Genomic DNA, 19,346 nt, shown 5'->3' with positions numbered 1-19,346 from the left:
CGATATATATTATCTTGCAGCAGAGACACGTCATTGCAAAAAGCGTCCGTGAGCCCATTACATTCGCTATGCATACATATCGTTCGGTTTCCTATGTCCATATGAAGAGATTATTAGGGATATCAAATTAGAAGAAACGCCACCAGATCAAAACGAGCATAATGAATCCAACCCCAGCGAACGGCCCATACTGAGAGTGTGTCAGTTGACATCTGCATTCGTTACTGAATCTGGTCATATCAAACTTACCTGCTTTATCAATAACTCCCAATTGATGCGTACGGCTGCCTTGCGGTACTTCTTACTGTCCTCCCTTAAGCGTCCAGACATCTCACCCATTCGTTCCAGACTGTCACCTCGATAAAGCAGGTCTTCAATATTTTTGGTCATGACTTTGGTTACATCCCGCAGCTCATCATTCAATTTGTCCAAGTTCGCCGCCGCCCGACTATTTTGATATGTTCCTTTGGTGCGTTGGATGAACGTGTCGAATTCAACAAAAGCATATGGCCGCAGATTAGGGGAATGGTACTGTGACGCCGAGTATGTGGTTGTGAATTCCGTGGAAAGATCCTCCAGATAGGTGAATGCAAGCTTTCGAGGGTAGGATCTATCGCATATACATAGGAAGCAGATATCGTCTTTGATGATGTAACTGCACCACACATAAAAGTTATTGAGATATTTAGTATGTAAACGTAGCCTCATGCAACTTACTGCAGGTTATATTGTCCAGATTCAATACTAGCCTCTGGAGCAGCGTTGCGATTCAGGCGTCGAAATATCATTTTTGACTGCGACTTCACCTCTGCTAACTCGCTTTCCGCCTAGAGCAAACCCACAACTCGTAAGTAAATGAACCGATAAACACCGCGTCCAAAGTAGGCTGTACTACACACCTGATCATCGTCCACAGAGGCGGCGAGCATGAGGCCTATTCTCTTTGTCAGTCTCCTTGATCCCGTTTGCTTCTCGCGGAGTCAACATACCATCTAGCCTCGCAATTTGTGTTGATCGAACCATGTCGAGACGTTGAAAACCAGGACCTCGTCACTGAAAACTATATTTTTCTGAATTCCGCCGAAATAGTTTCCCTTGATTGAAACAGACACTGGTTTCGGAGATTCGTCGGTGCGGAGCTCCCCCAAAATGCCACCTAAACTTAAGGCGGTGAGCGATCATGATGGGTAGCCGCGTTTTGAGGTGAGTCGTCATTGTGAACCGCATTACTAGCATTCACATTTAAATGTTAACAATGTCTTAGAAACAGACGCCAAATATCATCCGTTCCAACGGAGTTACTCAGTGATGTGGTCAAGCTTGAACCTGAAGCTATGCCATCATCGCCAAAGCAGAATGCGGCGAGGTCGGCGAAGAGGGGAGTCTGGGGAGAGCAATATCTCATGACGAATCCCAAATCAGCCCTTGTTCACGCAGATCTTGTGGTTTGTTCTCTTTTTAAATTACTCCTATGCAGCTATGTTAACTTTCTTACAGAAAGTATTCTCTAACCCCAAAGCCTGGGAATGTCTTGATGAAGAAGAGAAACAACATCTCATATCACTATTACCAGCGCATATCCATCCTAGCCCCGATCCTGACCCCGACCATGGGGATGCGAAAATCCCACCTTTGCCCGAAACATTCTTACGCTACGATAATAACTGGAGAGCAGCGCTGCGGAATTTTCAGTCTGACCTCGAAACTGGGCGGTATAAACCTGAATGGCAGCGGCTGGCCAAACAAGCAGTCAAAGAACGCGCTGAAGGGAAGTTTGATAACTTCAAAGAGCAGGAGTTTGAGCAGTTCTGGGGCCAGAAACAGAAGATAAACTGGGGTCTTATCGCCGGGGAGAGTTCAAAGGTTAAACTACTCACTCTTATCAAAGATGGAGTGGTGCGTGTCGGGGACGTTTGGAAGTATTCTCGTATCTTTTCGAAAAAGAATGATGAAAATGGCCAGACGCTGGTTGAGAAGGAAGCACAAATCATAGCCATTGACGGCTCGAAGATGAGTTTTCTTGTGCCTACTGGTCAACGTGTCTTTTTATCCACTACTACTGGTGAAACGAGAAAAGATACAGGTTTAGTCTCCGAAGACAAGGAGAATACTACAAATAATGATGAAACTGTAGATCGTGAGTCAAGAAAGCGAAAAGCATCTATCTGGAATGGCAGAGCTCCTCGTAGCAAAGTCTCCAGAAACGCAGAAGATGCTGAGATAGCACAAGCACTATGTTCACGCCATGAACCTAATTCGACACTTGCGGCCACTCAAACAGAAAACTCTCCTGGATTGGATACCAAGAGCTTCCTCGCGTCGGTCGTAGAGGCTGCTTCGACTCCTGCAGTATCCGCCCAGCCACTGCCATCCTCTGACCACTCGGAGTTCGCTAATGCTGAAATTTCGACCTCAGTTCAGCTTAATGAATCAACCCCTATTCTGTCACCAATTCCATCTGCACTTTTAGACCATCCTGGCACGAAAGCCGACATAGCCCTCACAGCTCAAACCGGCGATGAATCGCAAGAAAAACCCGAATCTGAACTCTCCTTTGCTCTGGAAACTGAAATACGAAACATCTCCGGGCCCAACGCACTTGCAAAAAAGATACTCGAGATCGATGGCCGCATCACCGGGCCACCTAATGGCAATGCTTGGAAAGAATTTCGCTGTTATCGAGATAATCAGGATATGGGCAGTTTGTGGGAGGTTCGACAGGCTTGGTATCTTAAGTCAGAGCAGAATACAGGATAGCACCATAGCTAGAACGAGAAATCTTGTTTGAATTGTTGAATCTCGGCTTCCGTTGAGTGGAAATGGTATTGTTTGGATATAAACCAATTAAAATGAAGATCAATTTTCAAATTGCTAGCTAGATGATCAAAATTTTCAAAATAAGCCGAGTATATATGGCTTTCAAATGAATATTATAGCACTCCCTCGTCATGGAGCTCGTCGTTACTGTCAACGATATTAACCGAATAACTGGACTGGACGAAATCCTCAAGCTCCTCGCTCACAGTTTTCAACTTTTCTTTGACCGCAGCAACGCCCTCCTGGCCAATAATATGCCGTGATGGAGGATTTTCATGACCACCAATGGATGTGATTGCGTGCACGGTTTCCGATGTAAGAGCTTCAAGGTGTGGTGCGCTCAGCGGTGGATACATGGAGACCACCTCTGGTGAGGAAAAAGGTCCCTGTTGCTCCGAGGCAGAGCTAGAATCTTGATGCGTCCGGCTAACAGCCTCAACATCTGCCTGCGGGAGTCGAGAGACAAGGCCATCTAATATGTTACGAAAGAGTGGTGCATTGTTCTCTTTCGATGAATAGGCGGGTAGGATTGGAGGGACGCTGCTGATGAGATTCGTGAGGATACGGATTTCCATGCTGCATTGAAGGATAGAGACTTTGATGTTGAAGGGTGCAATTTCATAGGCAAGGCTCTATGAATTAGTCGTTAGATTAGTTAATGACGTATTAGGAAAGTGCCATACATCACAGAAACCCTCCAATGCCCATTCCGAGGCGCAGTATACCCCAAGGCCAGGCGTTCCGATATGTGCCGCTGTTATATATTAGCGGTAACCCTCCAGCACTAAAAAATAGGCCTTACTGATCCCAGACAGCACTAGTATATGACCTGCTCGCTGCTTGCGCATACGTGGTAATGCCGACTTGATGACATTTACCGGACCGAAGTAGTTTGTCTCAAATTGATTTCGCACGAGGCCAATTGTCCTCTCTGATGCAGCCAGTTCTTCAACAGTACCGACAACGGCCTGACTTGTGCAGCATAGCAAGATGTCAAGCTTGCCAAAAGTCTCTACCGCCTCAGCCACTGCAGCTTGACATTCACCCATTTTCCTGTATCTGCATGAGCAATGGTTCACACAGAAACCTATGCTTCATACCTTATGTCGAGCATTACTGGTCGAAACCGGTCTTTCCAACCATTTTCACTGTTTCTGTCGACTTCATCAAGAAAGTCGTGAAAATAGTCGCGACGCTTTTCGTCTCGTAGGAGATCCGACGGGACCAGCCCGCTCACAACACGGTCTCCATGCGCAAGCAGCTGGCGAGTTAAGGAGACACCGATTGGGCTATCACCAGACGATATCAACCACACTTGAGATTCTGAGTGTGGAGGAAAATGCGGTCGAGAGGAGCTTCCAGTCTCCGCCATGAGGAACAGAACGACTAGCTGGGCTCGTCCAGCAACCCCATTGCCCCCTGAAGTCTTCTTTCTGCTCTGACGGGGAGAATATACGGCGATTAAACACGGCCTTGGTCAGCTTAGAGGAGCATAGAGATACCATATACTTGTCGGTTAATATTGATAGGTGCAGTGACGCAGCTAGCTAGCCTCAGGCTCCGAATCTAGAACGTGGGGAAGGCGCCATCCTTAATTGGAATGGGCAAATAGTCCGGCCAAGTCCGCACCTTCCTCCTGCTCGCGCCATTTCGTGCCGCCTATTTTTTATCCTCACTCTCTTCCTTCTTTCCCATTCTTTGTGCTTTCCCCAGCTATATTCAAAGATGCCGGAACAGAGGCAGCAGCGACAGGCGCAGGAGCCGGAGTCCAGCAGCGTGAGTACCTAATACTCGTAATGAAAATGGCTGATCTGCTGACACCAAAGAAGTCCGGCCTCAAAGTCGCGATTCAAGGCCTCGCCATTTTCCTCCTGGTGCAATTCGTGATGAACCAATTCATGGGCAATAAAAACCAGAACACTGCGACTACTGGCCAGACTAGCCAGGTGCCCGCCTATGTCGACCGTCCTTCCCGTGGCGAGGTTGAGAACTACAATGCTATTCCCAATCTCATTGCTCCGATCTGGCCAACCAATAGTTCTTTGGATATCAGCATCTACGTTTCTCCCTCAGTTTCCATGCCTCCATTGAAGACTGCTCCTAAAGAGTCTCTGGTTTTGGAGGAGAAGAAATTCAACATGGGTAACTGGAGTGACAGCCGTGAAATCGACACAACCTTCAAAGTCCCAAAACAAGTCCAGCAGAACGGGACCTTGTGGGCTCATTTCTACGTTGCTTTGAGTGGCCACCAGCTCGATCCAGCTGCGCGCGATTTTAGCCCTGAGACCGCCATTCACTTCATCCGTCCATTGAACCAATACTTGCCGAAGAAGAAGGTTGCAAAGCGTAAGAATCTCTTGGCAGGTGCCGAAGAAGTAGAGGAAATCGAGGATGATACGCCAAAATATTCAACTGCTTCTTATTATCACCCAAATTTCACGATTTCGATAATTCCTGATTCAGGTGTGTCGAGCTACCAGCAGATGCACCCCTCGGTGCGGCAATTTGTACAGCTCGAAAGTACCGGTGCTCGAGACAAGTCCGGCCAGAACACCTGGTATTACCCTATCCTATTCGTGAACACTTTCTGGCAACTTAAGACACATATGACCGAGCTCAACTCCACCGTCGAAACCTTGCCTCTCCGAATTACATTGAACAACCTGAACAATTGGAAATTCAGTTTAATGGCTAGTCTGGACGAAGGCGCAAAACAAAATGCCCGCAATGCGGCTAATGGAGTCTCGGTCCCGGGTGGAGGAGATGGGAGTGAATTTGAGATGATCAAGGAAGTACTCCTAGACACGAATATCTACCTCCTAGGTACCACTGTCGTTGTCAGCATCTTCCATATGATTTTCGAGACCCTTGCTTTCAAGAATGATATTGTAAGGACCGCCATTTCCCGCAAATGTTCTCATGTACTGACCTGATTTTGAAGGCCCACTGGCGCAAGAAGAAAGATAACGTCGGAACTTCAGTTCGGACTATCCTTGCGAACATTTTCATGCAGACAATCATCTTCCTCTACTTGCTAGACAATAACGAGAACACGTCTTGGATGATTCTCGCTAGTCAAGGGTTTGGCATCGTTTTGGAAGCTTGGAAGATTACGAAGACTGTGGATGTGCGCCTTCGACAACCTCCGCAAAACTCAACTTGGTCATTCCTTCCTTATGTGATCGTTTTCGAAGACAAACACAAGCTCAGTGAGACCGAACAGAAGACCAAGGAGTATGATGAGATTGCCTTCAAGTACCTTTACATCATTGCTGTTCCCTTGTTGGCAGCATATGCCGCTTACAGCTTAATATACGAAAGCCACAAGTCTTGGTACTCTTTCATTATTGAAACCCTGGTCGGCAGTGTCTATGCTTATGGCTTTTTGATGATGGTGCCCGGTCTTTATATCAACTACCGCCTCAAGGTTAGTACAGAATTATCCTAACTGAGAACTTGGAACTAATTCCCTGCTAGTCTGTCGCTCATATGCCGGGCAAAGCTTTGACCTACAAATTCTTGAACACATTTATCGATGATCTGTTCGCGTTTACCGTCAAGATGCCCTGGTTGCATCGTCTTGCGACTCTAAGAGACGATGTCATTTTCTTCGTATGGCTTTATCAGAGCTGGAAATATAAGGTTGACTACAAACGTGTCAACGAATTCGGCCAGGGTGGGGACTCTGATGACGAGGTCGAGGGAGAGGCAGTTTCTGAAACTGTCAAGGCAAACAAGGCCACTGGCAGCGCTTCCAAGGCTACGGCTGGCACATCGACACGCAAAAGGAAGTAGTCATCCCACTATACTTTCCTGATTGTTTGGCGGTCGATTGCTGTTATTTGACTACCTTATAATCTAGAACCATGATGGTTAATAACATCCGAACTCTCACGTTCGTATATATAACCTTCATAGAAGTTTCAAGTGACCAGTAAAATACCTATTTAGACCAATCAATTAGGAAGAATTAAACTATTTGTTTCCTTGCCCATTCCGTACCGTTGTAGTAGCAGCATCCTGATTGGCTAGGCGGGAACACATAAAATCGCGACGCGTCCTGGTCACCGAATGCAAGCATACACTTAGCAAATACTATCCTGGTCGCCTCGACAAATTTAATTTCGATTCACTGATATTTATTGAATAACTATATGCCTTGCGAAACTGTGGCATGCTTTGATTAAATTCTATTTTGAGAATACGCGGTGTAAACCCACAAACGTTGCGTGAAGAATGCCTTCCTCTGAGGCTAGTTCTGGTAAGAGCTCAAACGATCATCTTCTTAATGAATGGTTGGAACTGATTTAACCTGTAGACCATGAAAATATTGAGAATACTCGCACTCAGCTGAAAAACTTGCGTAATACAATAGACCACCTAGAGGCCGGTATGTTAATTACCCAGTTGTATCTAGTCTTATGGGACGCTGATATCGAAACCCAGTTTCAATTGTGCCATCAAAGCAACGACACACGAGTGTCACCGAGCTTGTCGGTGATATAGCATCAGACGCGTATGACATTGGTATCCCAAGCGATGCTCTGGAGCAATTGATTGATGTACTCACGAAGCCAAATAACTTGGATCAAGCAACAACTACCACGCTAATCAAGAACCTATATGCCCAAGAAAGGGTATCGTCTATAATTGTAACCAAGGTTATAGGAGGCCTTGGGCCGGGCAAAACAAAACCGTCTCTAGCAACCCAGGCCTTACTAGTGCGATGGCTGCTCTTAGTTTACGAATGCCTGGAGGATCAGTCATATCTTTCAAAGCTCTATTCGGTTTTGTTCAACCTTCTTGACATGATAAGCTTGCGTCGGCCACTATGCCACTTGTTATCTTTAATAACACGAAGACGGCATGTAAAGCCGTTCAGAATCCAGGCTGTTATGGAGCTTTTGCGGAATGCAGGCGACGATGAGAAAGAACTTACGGGTCTCTTGAGAGTTTTCAAGAACTATTATCCTGATATTATTGTTGGAGAGGTCGGACGCCTAAAATTCTTTTTCAAACACCCTGACCCTGAGTGGACTGCCAAGCTTAAGCAAATCCAACATCGAACGAGGGAGAGATCTCAATTTATGACTGGCTCTAGCACTTTCCAAGTTGTTCGACGTGGCGGTTTCAAACGAAGCAAAGTGGAAACCATTATTCCAGAGATTCAGACATCTAGGGTACCAGCTAACCACACATCTTTGGAAGAGCTGAGGAATGTGGACGACTTCGTGCAACGCTTTGACCAAATAGAACTGCCGAATCAAATAATTTCAGTACTGGATGACCGCTTGGCACAAAAATACATGGCAATTGTAGGCCCCGATATCGCCAAAGACCGACTGGAAGATTGGCTCGAGGTGTTCCTAAAGGACGAAGCTGATCGGGCGAGACTTCCTGATCACAATGAACCGCAAGTTCTCCAGTACATTCTGGAAGCTGTGTCTGGATATGCGCAAAGGACAAAGGTAACCTCCATACAATCTAAGCTTTTTGATATGCTAAGTCTGACGGCTATAGCAATTACCCCATGCAATTCAAACGTTTCTCAAATCCTATCTTCGAACTTGGGATGGTCAAACCAGCAGAGAAGAAATTCTCAATATTTTGCAATTCTTACCAAAAGGTCCTTTTGATGAACTCAAACGTGACTATTTAGGGTGGTTAGATACCGCGTTGATAGACCACACAGCATCCTCTCGAACCAGTCTTCTTGATTTCTACGCAAACTTGATCCGAAAATGGGGGATTGACCTGAGAGCAGAAAGCCCTCCATCCTCTGCTGACGGATTCCAACCCTTGATTGCACTCATCACTCATGCAGAATTTTTGTTGTTGTCATTAATGGAGCTTCCCCCTTCTCCAATCGACCACAATGTGAAGGGCAAAAACCCAGTTGTGACTAGTATACTCGACATATACGCCAACCTCGCGGAACTCTATTCCTATGCCGCAGCTAATGGCAACATTCGTTTAACTGTCCCATTAGCACCAGCTGTATATATCTTAGCCCTCACATCAAACCTCGGCCAGATTTCTCGCATTTGCAGCATTCTTGCTACATACAAAAACTCATTCGAGGCATCCCTGACTTCGAAAACATTGCAATCGCCAGTGAAGTCTGTTGGAGGCTTCTATGCCCCAGAGATGGTTGGGCTTTTCAATGGTTATGTCATGGATCTATGCAACCTTATATGGCGGAATCGCGCGCTCAATAACGAAGATCAGAACTCTCTCGGTTGTTTGATCCCTAAGGTGGCCAAAGATGCATTGGATGAGTACATCAATGACTCGAATGAAATTTTGAAACGCCGCAGGGGTCGTCTTGAAGGGCCGGCATTCAATCACTCCCTTGGGTTGATGTTTTCTCTGAGTCATCATGTTGCACTGGCAAGTCATTCTGCAGCTTGCTTTGCCGCATTTGAGGACCAGGATATCACTCGCGAAAGCCAGCTGAGGCTCAGAAAACCTGTGACACAGAAGAATCTAACCGCACATGAGAAAGATGGTGGAGCAAAGCTAAGCTGGCAAGAGTATAGAGTCAGGATGCTTGATTGGTTTGAGGAACTGGGCAGCGAAGGCATTGGAAGGTTAATGAGAAGTACCATGAAAGCATTGCGCAAAGAGGCTTGATCTGTGTTTATAGAATTAAGTCTCTATTTGCTAATTATACATTTATTATATTTTCACAAGTTCCGTATACTACATGTTGGTCGTAGAAAGAATGACCTTGGGGTAAAAGCTCAAACAGCCAAAACACACTTATTTGAGGGATCCTCATTGTATAGGTGCTCGTCGATTTAGAGGGTCGTATTGAGATAGATGTCCTGGACACTGGGCTCATCTCTAAGGGCACTTACAGTTTCTTCGAGCTCGTTCAGGTGGTCTTCATTCTCAACCTTGATCATCGTGTCTTTATTCGGATCCCAGATAATCTGTGACTGTGAAATTGAGAGTCCCGTAGATTTTGACAGCAACTCCCCAACAGACTTGGTGTCCGAAGGCTCTGTATATACGACTAGTCTTCCCTCCGTATCCGTATCGATGTCTGTTGCACCGGCCTCAATGGCCTGGTCTAGGTAATCGTCTGGATTCATGCCATCTTTTTTCTCAAAAATAACTCTTCCCTTTTTATCGAATAAATAGACTGTCGGCGTTACTGTTCCACCATGATCTTTAATTATCGACCGGACATCCTGAAGAATTCGAGCCTTGTTCTCAGCCATACATTCGACTACCGCGGCAACTGTTCCAGGTAGCATTGCTTCGATCGTGACGGCCTCTAGAGCTTGCCCTGAGGCGCTGACTCCTTGGCCGCGTGCAATTGCTGATTCGATGATGGCCTTAGGCATCTGCGATTGCTTTGCTTTTGCAATTACTAGCTGTAGACGGGGATTGTCCTTCGGATTAGGTCCCCATACTAGTCACGGCCTCATTAGAAACAGAAGCGAGATTCAAGTTACTTGGGAACTTACATTGTGATGCAGTAATTATTTCTTGCGTGAGTAACCCTCTCTCTTTACTCTTTGCCTTGTCATTCTTTGCTTTGTCGTGTTTGATCGTCGACCAGCGACTGTGCCCCGACGCAACTACTGCTGACGTACTGAACATGTAGCAGCTGTCGCAGATCCATTGAGACGACAATCGAGGCCAGGACGCCACTCTCCTGCCCAATGAGCTCGCCATATGTGAGCAGCGGCTCGGTCAATTTCTTGGTTGATCATGGAGGAATCACTGGCTCAGATCGTGCTTGCCTTGAAATGCGTCGGGCCGATAATTATCCGCTCCGCAGCACATTGTATACAACCCACCACAACTCCGGACAGCTCACGGTCGTGTTTACCATAGTGCAACTTTCCTTCGATACCCAAATATTTTTCTTATATTGATGGAGTAAGCCTCGACAGTTCATTTTGTCAAGATATATATACGGATTTTCGAGATTCAATGTCCGCCCCTGAGCCCGCACCGGCAGCAGCTGCATCCGGCGCAGAGAAGCATCATGAGACGCATCGTGCGGAGCTTGACGTTGCGAAGCTACACTCCCTCCCATCCGAGCAACAAGACCTCTACTTGTTGACTTTTACCTCTGACCTTGTTCAGTATGTTTCAGGTCTTACAAAAGAGGAAATCTCATCCGAGCAAGTCTTCGTGAAGCAAGAGTTGTTCATGGTTCTCAACCTCAAGTCGCCTACTATCACACGGGTTATCCGCAACAATCTCGGCAAGTGCTTTGGGGCAATACTGGGAAGAGGGGACAGAATTCCACTGTATGACACAGTGCTTGAATTACTGGCCCTAGTCAATGGTGGAAAAGGCGTCGAGCTCAAGACCAAATTGGCAGCCGCACACTGTTTAGGGGAGGTATTCGCCAGCGCCGGGGACAGTGCCTATAGTCAGACGTCTGCAGCCGTAGCTGGACTATTCAAGCTCCTGAAGGCTAGCAGTAATCACGCTGGAGCCCGAGGCTTAGTTCTGGCTGCGCTTCGGAAGGTAGTTGGTGGACTTGGTGGACCCATTGAAGAGCAAGTTGGACGAGATATATGGAAACAAGCACGGAATGTGGCTTCTACCGACAAGGCCTCACTTGCGCAAATAAATGCTTGTCGATGTCTAGAACAACTCATAAAAACAACGACCTACTTCGACAACCAGAACGATTTCGATAACCTCAAAACCCTGATTTGGAAAATTATCGACAGCTCGACTGCACCTGTGAGACATGCCGCTGCTTCATGTTTGGCCCGAGCTCTGGTGAAAAGTTATTCTCCGCTGGCCGGAACTGAGCTATCCGCCAAGGCCAAGAAGCAGAAGAGACAATCGAAAAAGCCACCTCCAAGAAAAGCCGACGAGGACGAGGATGAACCACCAGAGCCAGAGTCCCCCGTATCCAAAAAAGCTGAGTCGCGTTTGTCGCTATCACTTCCCGATGTTCTAAGCCAACTCTCGTCGCAATATGTGCGAAGCTCGACTACTAATCGAGCTAGAACGGGCATCGCAGTTTGTTACAAATATGTTATTCGGAACTTAGGCGAGAGCGTCGTCGAAGAACGATACAGTCAAATTGCTACACACTTACTACTTGCTCTTCTGAATCATCCGACAGTCACATACAGCCGATATCGCCTTCTAATGACACGGAAGTTTGTAAGGATTATCCTTGAGGATACAATTGGCCGCGAAATACTGCGGGAGACCAGTCAACTTAACGCGGCAAACTGGTTGATTAACGGTATTTTGAAAGATTATCCTCAAGTAATCCAAGAGAGGCGAGAACCAAGCAAACATACTCTAACAAGTGCTTTGAGCGCGCTCTCATCGTTAATTTCATCTCTCGGTTCAGCCGTAAATTCCCTTGGCGATGCGTGTCGCGAAACCCTAATTCAAGTCTTGCCTCACCCCAGCTATACGGTACAGATCCAGACGGCCCAATGTCTTCGCAATTTCGTTCTTGCTTGCCCAAGCCAGCTTATATCGTGCGTCACAATCTGTTCCAATAGCTTGAATCGAGAGATCGGCCAATTGGCTACTCCGCGTTCATCATCTCGGCGATGTCTAGGACTCGCAAACGGTTTATCTGCCATGCTGGGAACTTCTCGCCTACAGCCCCTGTATGGTTCTGTTGACGTTTTTGCTCGCGTGCTCTCGCAAGCGACCGATCTTCTCAAAAACAGTGGTAGCTCTGAGCTTCGTGTCGCGAGCACTCAAATTCAAGTTGCATGGATTCTTATCGGAGGCTTGATGCCTCTTGGGCCTAGTTTCGTTAAAATTCATTTATCCCAACTCATGTTGTTGTGGAAAAATGCTTTGCCTAAACCTTTAGGCAAGGCAAACACGGCTGAGCGAGGAACCCTAGAAACAAGTTTCCTTGCGCATGTCAGAGAATGCGCATTAGGGTCAATGCTCTCGTTCCTGGAATTCAACGGTAAACTGATAACAGTGGATGGTGCCAGGCGTATTGGGGCAATGCTGCAGAATACAGTCTCCTTCTTGGATGATGTGACTTTGCCAAAAACGGGCGAAGACATATCACAGCGCCTCTTTCCATCCCTACAATTGCATGACTTTGTGGTCATGGTTCGTCGCCGTGTTCTCCAATGTTTCACAAAATTAGTGAAGCTCAATCACGCAGGTCAATCTGAGATTATGTCTCAGTCAAGCCTCCTAAGTTTAGCTATATCGTCCTTTGCGGATCCGGATATCACTCTTGCTAGCCCAACGGAAACTTCAATTGCCGCTTCGGCTGGTCAATTCGAGAGTCTGTGGGAGCTTTGGGATAATTTTGGATTTGGAGTTACTGGACTCGCTCGAGATTATGTCAACAAAACGCTTTCCGGGAGACGTGTCGGACGCGATAGTCCATGGATCACCGTTGACTCGAAAGACCAGGAGATCGACGATATTGTAAGTTCTAGCATTATGGAAAGTGAAACCTTGCTGATAATTTTAGTTGAATTTCCCCATCTGCCAAGCAAGTGAATATGATTCCGTGCTTCTCTACAGCAAGCAAGACGGTCAATCTGCCTTCTATACCGATCCTCCCGTAACAGGAGTGGTAAATACTGCTATTGAGCTGTTTGCGGTTGCTCTCCCACTCCAACCCCCTAAAGTTCAAGAAAGTAGCGTTGAACAGATTGCTACTCTTCTTTCATCAAACAGTCTACAGAGAAACCTGGGTCGGAAGGCTGCCATGTCAATTAACATTGCAGTAGCCCTACTGCATACCCTCAGGGTCTCAGTGAAGGAAACCACCTCTCTCCATGGAAATTTGGATTCATCTACAGAGAAGATAATCCAGGAGCTTCTGCAGGTAAGTTGGTACCTCGTCTTTTTTATACTTGATCTGACAAAAAATCAAGAAATTCATTATGGAACCCGATGCAATTGTTAGGACGATTGGATTCGAAGCTCTCGGAAGACTTTGTAATAGCGCTGGAAATGCCTTCACCAATGCCCAGATAAAGTGGCTTGTCGATACCATTGTCGAGAATCGTGAACCAAACGCACGAGCAGGATGTGCTGCCGCTTTAGGTTGCATCCACTCCCAGGTTGGTGGTATGGCTGCAGGATTCCACTTGAAAACAATTGTAGGAGTTCTCATGTCATTGTGCAATGATCCCCATCCAGTAGTGCATTTCTGGGCCTTAGATGGGCTAGAGAGAGTGGCTGAATCCGCCGGGTTGACATTTTCCGCCTACACATCTAGTACTTTGGGTATGTTGGCTCAACTCTATATTGCGGATTCACACAACGAGGAGGCAGCTTCATTAGCAACCTCAAACATTGAGGTCATATTCCCAACGACTTTCATCATTGCTCGGGCAGTCGATTCTCTCATCAATGTCTTGGGCCCCGATTTGCAAGACATTGCGAAGACGCGTAATCTCATATTGACTCTTGTTCGCCAATTCCAGATAGAGGAATCTCCGGCAATGACTACACAGAGTTCTCGATGTTTGGACCACCTCACACTATACGCACCTTCCCACGTGGACTTTGGGGCCTATGTCAAACGTTTACAAGTCGAAATCTCATCGAAGAATCCATCGATGCGCGAGGCAGCATTTCGTGGGTTAAGTAACCTTATGAAAAGAGATGCTGAGTCAGTTATCAATACCCCAGAATCCACTTTAGAGGATGATGTCTGGCTTGCCTTTGATGATTCACCGGATAGCATATCATTGCGAAGTTTAGTTCGCAACTGGCTACAACAAACCGGCCTTTCCCACACAGAGCTTTGGATTCAGCGCTTCCATAATGTGCTTACTAAAACTCGGGCTAAGGTAGATGATACGCCAAAGAAACCTGTGCGCATAGCTACCGCTTCAGAGCTTCCAGATGATGAAGTAGCTGGCTTTGCTTCTGCTGTTGCCGGTGAACAAGAAGATGCAGACAATAGCGCTAGCGCTGGACAAGAGCTACTTAAATGGCAAACCCGCAATTTTGCATTAAGTTGTCTGAGCGAGTTGCTCTCCATGGTCAATGACAAAATACTTCCGGACCAGACTATTCCCGCAGAGGCAGCTCTTCAGCAGAATATCGGCGATATCGTCCGGATGGCTTTCTCTGCTTCGACTGCAAACGTAATAGAACTAAGAGTTTGGGGTCTTAAAATTCTTGATCAGATTCTTAAGGTCAGTACCAAATCGTTTATTGATGGTTAACTATATTCACTTTGTGGTTTTTAGATGTTTGGGAAAACTCCAGACCCAGATTTCTCCGAGGCGTCTCTTCTTGAACAATATCAAGCACAGATAGGCTCTGCCTTAACACCGGCATTTGCAACTGATTCCTCACCAGACCTAGCATCAGAAGCAATCAATGTGTGTGGCACGTTTGTTGCTACAGGCATTGTAACAAACGTCGATCGAATGGGCAGGATATTTAGGCTGCTTGTTGTTGGCTTAGAGAACTTCGCCAGTGAGCTACCTCTCCTTTCATCTTTTCTCATGATTTACTGACTTGATAGAAAACCTGGACGTCACAGAGATTGGCGATCTGAAAGGTCTCAACTCGAATGCGAGAGTTATGGTTAAGATGGCACTTTTCTCAGCTTGGGCGCGACTCCAGATGGCAAGCTTGGAACAACCGTACTTGGTCGAGATTGTCAAGCCGTACACAGCCATGCTGACACCACTCTGGTTGTCTTCTCTACAAGAATTTGCTCGCCTGCGCTTTGAACCCGATATTTCAGGCAGTCTAGGTACCCCATCATCAGGCAATCTTGATGAGGTCTATGCCGCCCTTAACAGAGAGACTTTGCTTAATGTGAGTATTTCCAAGGGTGTGGTTCGATTTATACTAATTTACAAAGTACTACCAAGAGTCCTGGTTGAACCTAGTTGATGCCATCGCAAGTTTAGTTGAAAAAGATAGTGATTTTGTGTTCGATGCTTTGGACGACAAATCTAATTTGCAAGATCAGGATGAGGAACAAAAAGCCGAGACAAATGGAGAGGTCTCTCAAGGAAAAGGTGATAATATCAACTACCGTGATGAGCCAGTCGCCTTCTTTTTCGTCCTTTTTGGTCTTGCATTTGAGGCTCTAGTGGACCAGTCCGTATCTCCACTTCAAAGGCTGGGAATTCTTCAAGCTCTCAAAAAAATACTTCGACCAACTGTTTCCGGTAATGCCATATATCAAGACGCAGTATTCTCTGAAACTATTGATACCCTCGACCGCCTTGTTTTGACTGAGGGTTACAACATTCAAACGGTCATTGTTGAGACAGCCAGAAATCTATCACTCGATCATCCAGCGGCTATATCCGGTCTAGATCGCATTGAAAACCTGTCTGATGATATCGAACAGCTCTTCGAATTGACAAGAAACATCATTCTTGTTTTAGCAGGCTTACTGCCGAATTTGAGCGAGGCAAGTTCTCGCACTTTCAACGTCAGCTCCGACGAGTCCTTGACCCTTATACGTCTGGCTCTTTCCTCGTTGGTTGATGTAGCGGCTGTATTTCCAGTCATTATTCGGCATGATCTTCATGCTTGCATTTTGCATATTTTCAGCACGATTCTTGCTACCGGCATCTGCCAAGCTGAGGTTGTTCCCCACGCTCTCCCGATATTCCGACGATTTGTTCAAGGTATCAGTCCAAGAGATGCTCCCTTGACTGATACAGTTTCGTTACAAATGCGTGGGTGTCTTACACGTTTCCTGACAACACTTACGATTGCCCAGCGCCGAGAATCAGAATCTTCGCTACCCTGTGCCAAAAATACACTTCTCGCAATGACTATAATTCTTACCACCAATAGTCATGTTATACCGCCCCAAGACCCTTTGGTTTCTAAGGTTCTTGATGAGTTTTTGGACTGTCTGCAGGATGTCGGCCTCGCAAGTGTTGCCGCAGGATGCATTCGTTCGGTGCTTCTAAATCCAGGTCCAAGGTCTGCAACAGATGCAGTCATTGCACGATATCTATTCCCCAGGCTCATCGCATTCATTGCAGGAGTACCTGATGATCGAGGCGAACCACCAATTGACCCGGAAAACTCGCGTACAGCAATTGCGCATACGCTAGTATTGTTTATCGGTAACAACGCAGCAGTTCCGAGGTCTCAACTACCGGTGGCAGTTCCCTTAGTCGTGTCAGCTTTACTCGCACGTGCAAAACGTGATGGGTCGTCTGCATATCAGGAAATCGCCGTTCGTTTCTTAGAGATAGGCAAGCTAGATTCTGCCACTTTTCGCGCTGTAGTGGCTGGGATGGAAGCAGAGCAGAAGAATCTCGTGGAAGAGATATTGCGCTGTATAGAGACAGGCTCTGCTAACAAGGACCTAGAATCGGAGGCTGACGGACGTAGGCCTGCACCTACGATTGCTTTGCGCATGGACTTTTGATAGCGTGCGGGACTACTGATAAATCTCTATGATCATGACTCGAAGATGTTGGAAAGTGTATATTTGTGTGTGATATGCATCGGTGTTGATGTACTAGAATATATGATAATTACTTTGTCAAAGACCTATATTTCAAATATTGACTATATTACATATGTATGCATGCATATGTTCAACAACTTCCATGCTAGAACCGGCCAGAAAGTCGTAAATAATTGCATATCTATTATACAGAATCATAATTCATCCTTTCTCTTCTGTGTCTCAGACTTCAGCTGCGAGGCCACATGATCATTCGTCTCGATGGTATCTTTTTTATGCTCGTTGCTGTATTGACAAGTATCCGCATATTTCTTCATGTACTGCGGAAGAACCTCTTTCCACAGTTTATCCTCCGACAAATATTTATACGCATCGCCTTTACAAATCTCGCCCGATACTAGCCGGAACATGGTAAACATATTGCTCGTGGCTACTTTCGCTGCCTGTCTCTTGAAACAGCCATTCCACTGATCTAGTTTATTGCTTCCAGTCATGCAGAGATGTTCATCAGCAGGCAGTATTCCGCTGCACTCCCGCTCGGTCGCTTTGGCTATCTCCTCGCCGATTCGAGTAAAAGTAGTTTGGAACTTATCCGAGAGAGACATTTCTCTAGCCATCAGGTCGATCAGCGGAATGAAAGCGTACTGGTGCGTCCACTCCTCCCAGGTGGAAATCACCGGACGACAGCCTCGCGCGCATATTTCGGTTTGGTATGCGCTGCCTAGAGAGTCCCAGCGAGTGGCGACGGTTGTGAGGAGGACGCTGGCGCAGGATGCGGCGTAGGTGAGGGGGAGGAAGAGGAGCGCGAGGGAGACGAGAAGCGATAGGGGATTGGCGGAGGCTGGACTTCTGCTGTTGAAAAAAGGCATCGTTGGCCTCTTTTCAGTTACTGCAACGGTGTAGACAGTAACAATGGGTTGTAGAGGCCAGCTTGTTACCTGGTTGCGAAGAAGTTCGGTCGTGTTCTGACTTGGGGCTCTCTCCGGAATCCAACATTGAAGCTGCCGTTGATGCGTCGGATCTGGGGTAAGCCGGCATGTGCCCGTTAGCGGCGCATCAACTTGTGCATGAGTCTAACGTTTATTTAGTACTGGCGGTTTGCTTACGGCTAATGACATACATTCATGCCTCGGCAATCCAAGGCCTCTTTATTCTAAAGAAAACCAATAACTCTACTACTACTTCAGTAATTGCATCGCATACTCGTTTGAGCTGTAGCAGTTCTCCGATCGTAGTACATAAGTCATTTACAATCTGTAGCCTGTCATACTTCATCAGGTATGCTTCCTCTTCTGCCGTCATTCGCATATTGTGATTATCAACTAGACTTGCGGCAGTCCCCTGCACAATGAGAACCTTCTCAAACTTCGGACCAACATTTATTTTCTGTTTATCCGCCATTAAAGTCACTCTGGCTTCCTGCAGCTTATTTGACTATGAAGCAGAGATTGAGTTCCTTATCAAGCAGGGCCCCCGTCTTACGGGAAGCTTTGCGCATAACACTCTTCTAGATCGGATCGAAGAGAACTCGACGAACCTTGGCTTCGAAGTCAAGTCAGACCATGATGCCTTTGAATACATGACTCCAGCATCCACTACCAAGAAAAGCACCATCTCTGGCTGTTGATGGCAAGCAGATGGAGATTGCATCCGTCTTCCCTTACTCAGGGCACACAAGTAGTCTCGGAATATGGAAGTGATAGAAACGATGACAATGTTTCCCTTGGCCAGCTCATCAACGTTCTATGCCCTCTTCCTAACTGGGAGCTGGCCAAGGGAAACATTGTCATCGTTTCTATCACTTCCATATTCCGAGGCACTCGGGACGTGAGACCCAGCTAAGAAATGGGTAGGCAATATGACGAACCCCCTCATTCCAACAGACATGATTGGGCAGACTCTTGCAGGTCAAAGAAGGCAGGTGTTAACGCTGTAGTCTTTGCTTGGGACGAATCTATTACGCCCAAAATTTCTCAAAACCAATAAATACCTTTTAAATTCCCGTATGCCGATATCCCCGCCGTATTCACGTCCGGAGCAACCAGTAGGGATATATTGGCAGCAGCGAAATCAAACTCATCGGCCACGCTCATCCTTCTCTCTGAGTTTGTCCCGAACACTCCAACGCGGACTA

The 19,346-nt window shown here is 46.5% G+C and overlaps 8 protein-coding genes across 8 annotated transcripts; 4 read left to right on the top strand and 4 right to left on the bottom strand.

Moving 5' to 3' along the window:
• Positions 1-31: 31 nt before the first annotated feature.
• BGW36DRAFT_197350 (protein transport protein sec22) lies at positions 32-1,223 on the bottom strand. Its single transcript, XM_046209846.1, has 5 exons — positions 990-1,223; positions 900-934; positions 718-827; positions 250-655; positions 32-190 (listed from the first exon to the last, which is right to left on the bottom strand). Exons 1-5 carry the CDS (start codon positions 1,021-1,023, stop codon positions 128-130), a joined length of 648 nt encoding a protein of 215 aa, XP_046070247.1. The 5' UTR covers positions 1,024-1,223; the 3' UTR covers positions 32-127.
• On the top strand, positions 990-2,844 carry BGW36DRAFT_197397 (Asx homology domain-containing protein). The gene is made up of 2 exons (XM_046209847.1): positions 990-1,445; positions 1,498-2,844. Exons 1-2 carry the CDS (start codon positions 1,335-1,337, stop codon positions 2,755-2,757), a joined length of 1,371 nt encoding a protein of 456 aa, XP_046070246.1. The 5' UTR covers positions 990-1,334; the 3' UTR covers positions 2,758-2,844.
• An 86-nt stretch (positions 2,845-2,930) lies between these two features.
• On the bottom strand, positions 2,931-4,189 carry BGW36DRAFT_360813 (short chain dehydrogenase/reductase family protein; the record flags this gene model as incomplete). Its single annotated transcript, XM_046214214.1, has 4 exons — positions 2,931-3,449; positions 3,501-3,571; positions 3,620-3,876; positions 3,918-4,189. 4 exons carry the CDS (start codon positions 4,187-4,189, stop codon positions 2,931-2,933), a joined length of 1,119 nt encoding a protein of 372 aa, XP_046070245.1.
• Positions 4,190-4,542: 353 nt separating this feature from the next.
• On the top strand, positions 4,543-6,612 carry BGW36DRAFT_398419 (CLPTM1 domain protein; the record flags this gene model as incomplete). Its single annotated transcript, XM_046218408.1, has 4 exons — positions 4,543-4,593; positions 4,647-5,705; positions 5,759-6,244; positions 6,295-6,612. The coding sequence occupies 4 exons, from the start codon at positions 4,543-4,545 to the stop codon at positions 6,610-6,612; spliced, it is 1,914 nt and encodes a 637-aa protein (XP_046070244.1).
• Positions 6,613-6,876: 264 nt separating this feature from the next.
• On the top strand, positions 6,877-9,534 carry BGW36DRAFT_197322 (Mis6 domain protein). The gene is made up of 4 exons (XM_046209845.1): positions 6,877-7,078; positions 7,136-7,207; positions 7,264-8,285; positions 8,338-9,534. The coding sequence occupies exons 1-4, from the start codon at positions 7,054-7,056 to the stop codon at positions 9,448-9,450; spliced, it is 2,232 nt and encodes a 743-aa protein (XP_046070243.1). The 5' UTR covers positions 6,877-7,053; the 3' UTR covers positions 9,451-9,534.
• BGW36DRAFT_322682 (DUF28 domain protein) lies at positions 9,449-10,717 on the bottom strand. Its single transcript, XM_046212677.1, has 2 exons — positions 10,293-10,717; positions 9,449-10,237 (listed from the first exon to the last, which is right to left on the bottom strand). The coding sequence occupies exons 1-2, from the start codon at positions 10,501-10,503 to the stop codon at positions 9,618-9,620; spliced, it is 831 nt and encodes a 276-aa protein (XP_046070242.1). The 5' UTR covers positions 10,504-10,717; the 3' UTR covers positions 9,449-9,617.
• BGW36DRAFT_322679 (armadillo-type protein) lies at positions 10,718-17,312 on the top strand. Its single transcript, XM_046212676.1, has 6 exons — positions 10,718-13,221; positions 13,268-13,627; positions 13,677-14,951; positions 15,006-15,237; positions 15,287-15,585; positions 15,632-17,312. The coding sequence occupies exons 1-6, from the start codon at positions 10,765-10,767 to the stop codon at positions 17,168-17,170; spliced, it is 6,162 nt and encodes a 2,053-aa protein (XP_046070241.1). The 5' UTR covers positions 10,718-10,764; the 3' UTR covers positions 17,171-17,312.
• Positions 17,313-18,290, bottom strand: BGW36DRAFT_382115 (uncharacterized protein). The gene has a single exon (XM_046216486.1). It carries the CDS (start codon positions 18,079-18,081, stop codon positions 17,407-17,409), a length of 675 nt encoding a protein of 224 aa, XP_046070240.1. The 5' UTR covers positions 18,082-18,290; the 3' UTR covers positions 17,313-17,406.
• Positions 18,291-19,346: the final 1,056 nt, after the last annotated feature.

The sequence above is a fragment of the Talaromyces proteolyticus genome (assembly GCF_021365285.1).
Source record: "Talaromyces proteolyticus strain PMI_201 chromosome Unknown BGW36scaffold_8, whole genome shotgun sequence".
Classification (NCBI taxonomy): Eukaryota; Fungi; Ascomycota; class Eurotiomycetes; order Eurotiales; family Trichocomaceae; genus Talaromyces; species Talaromyces proteolyticus.
The sequence above is the reverse complement of the archived record's forward strand: the minus strand, read 5'-3'. Positions and strand labels throughout refer to the sequence as shown.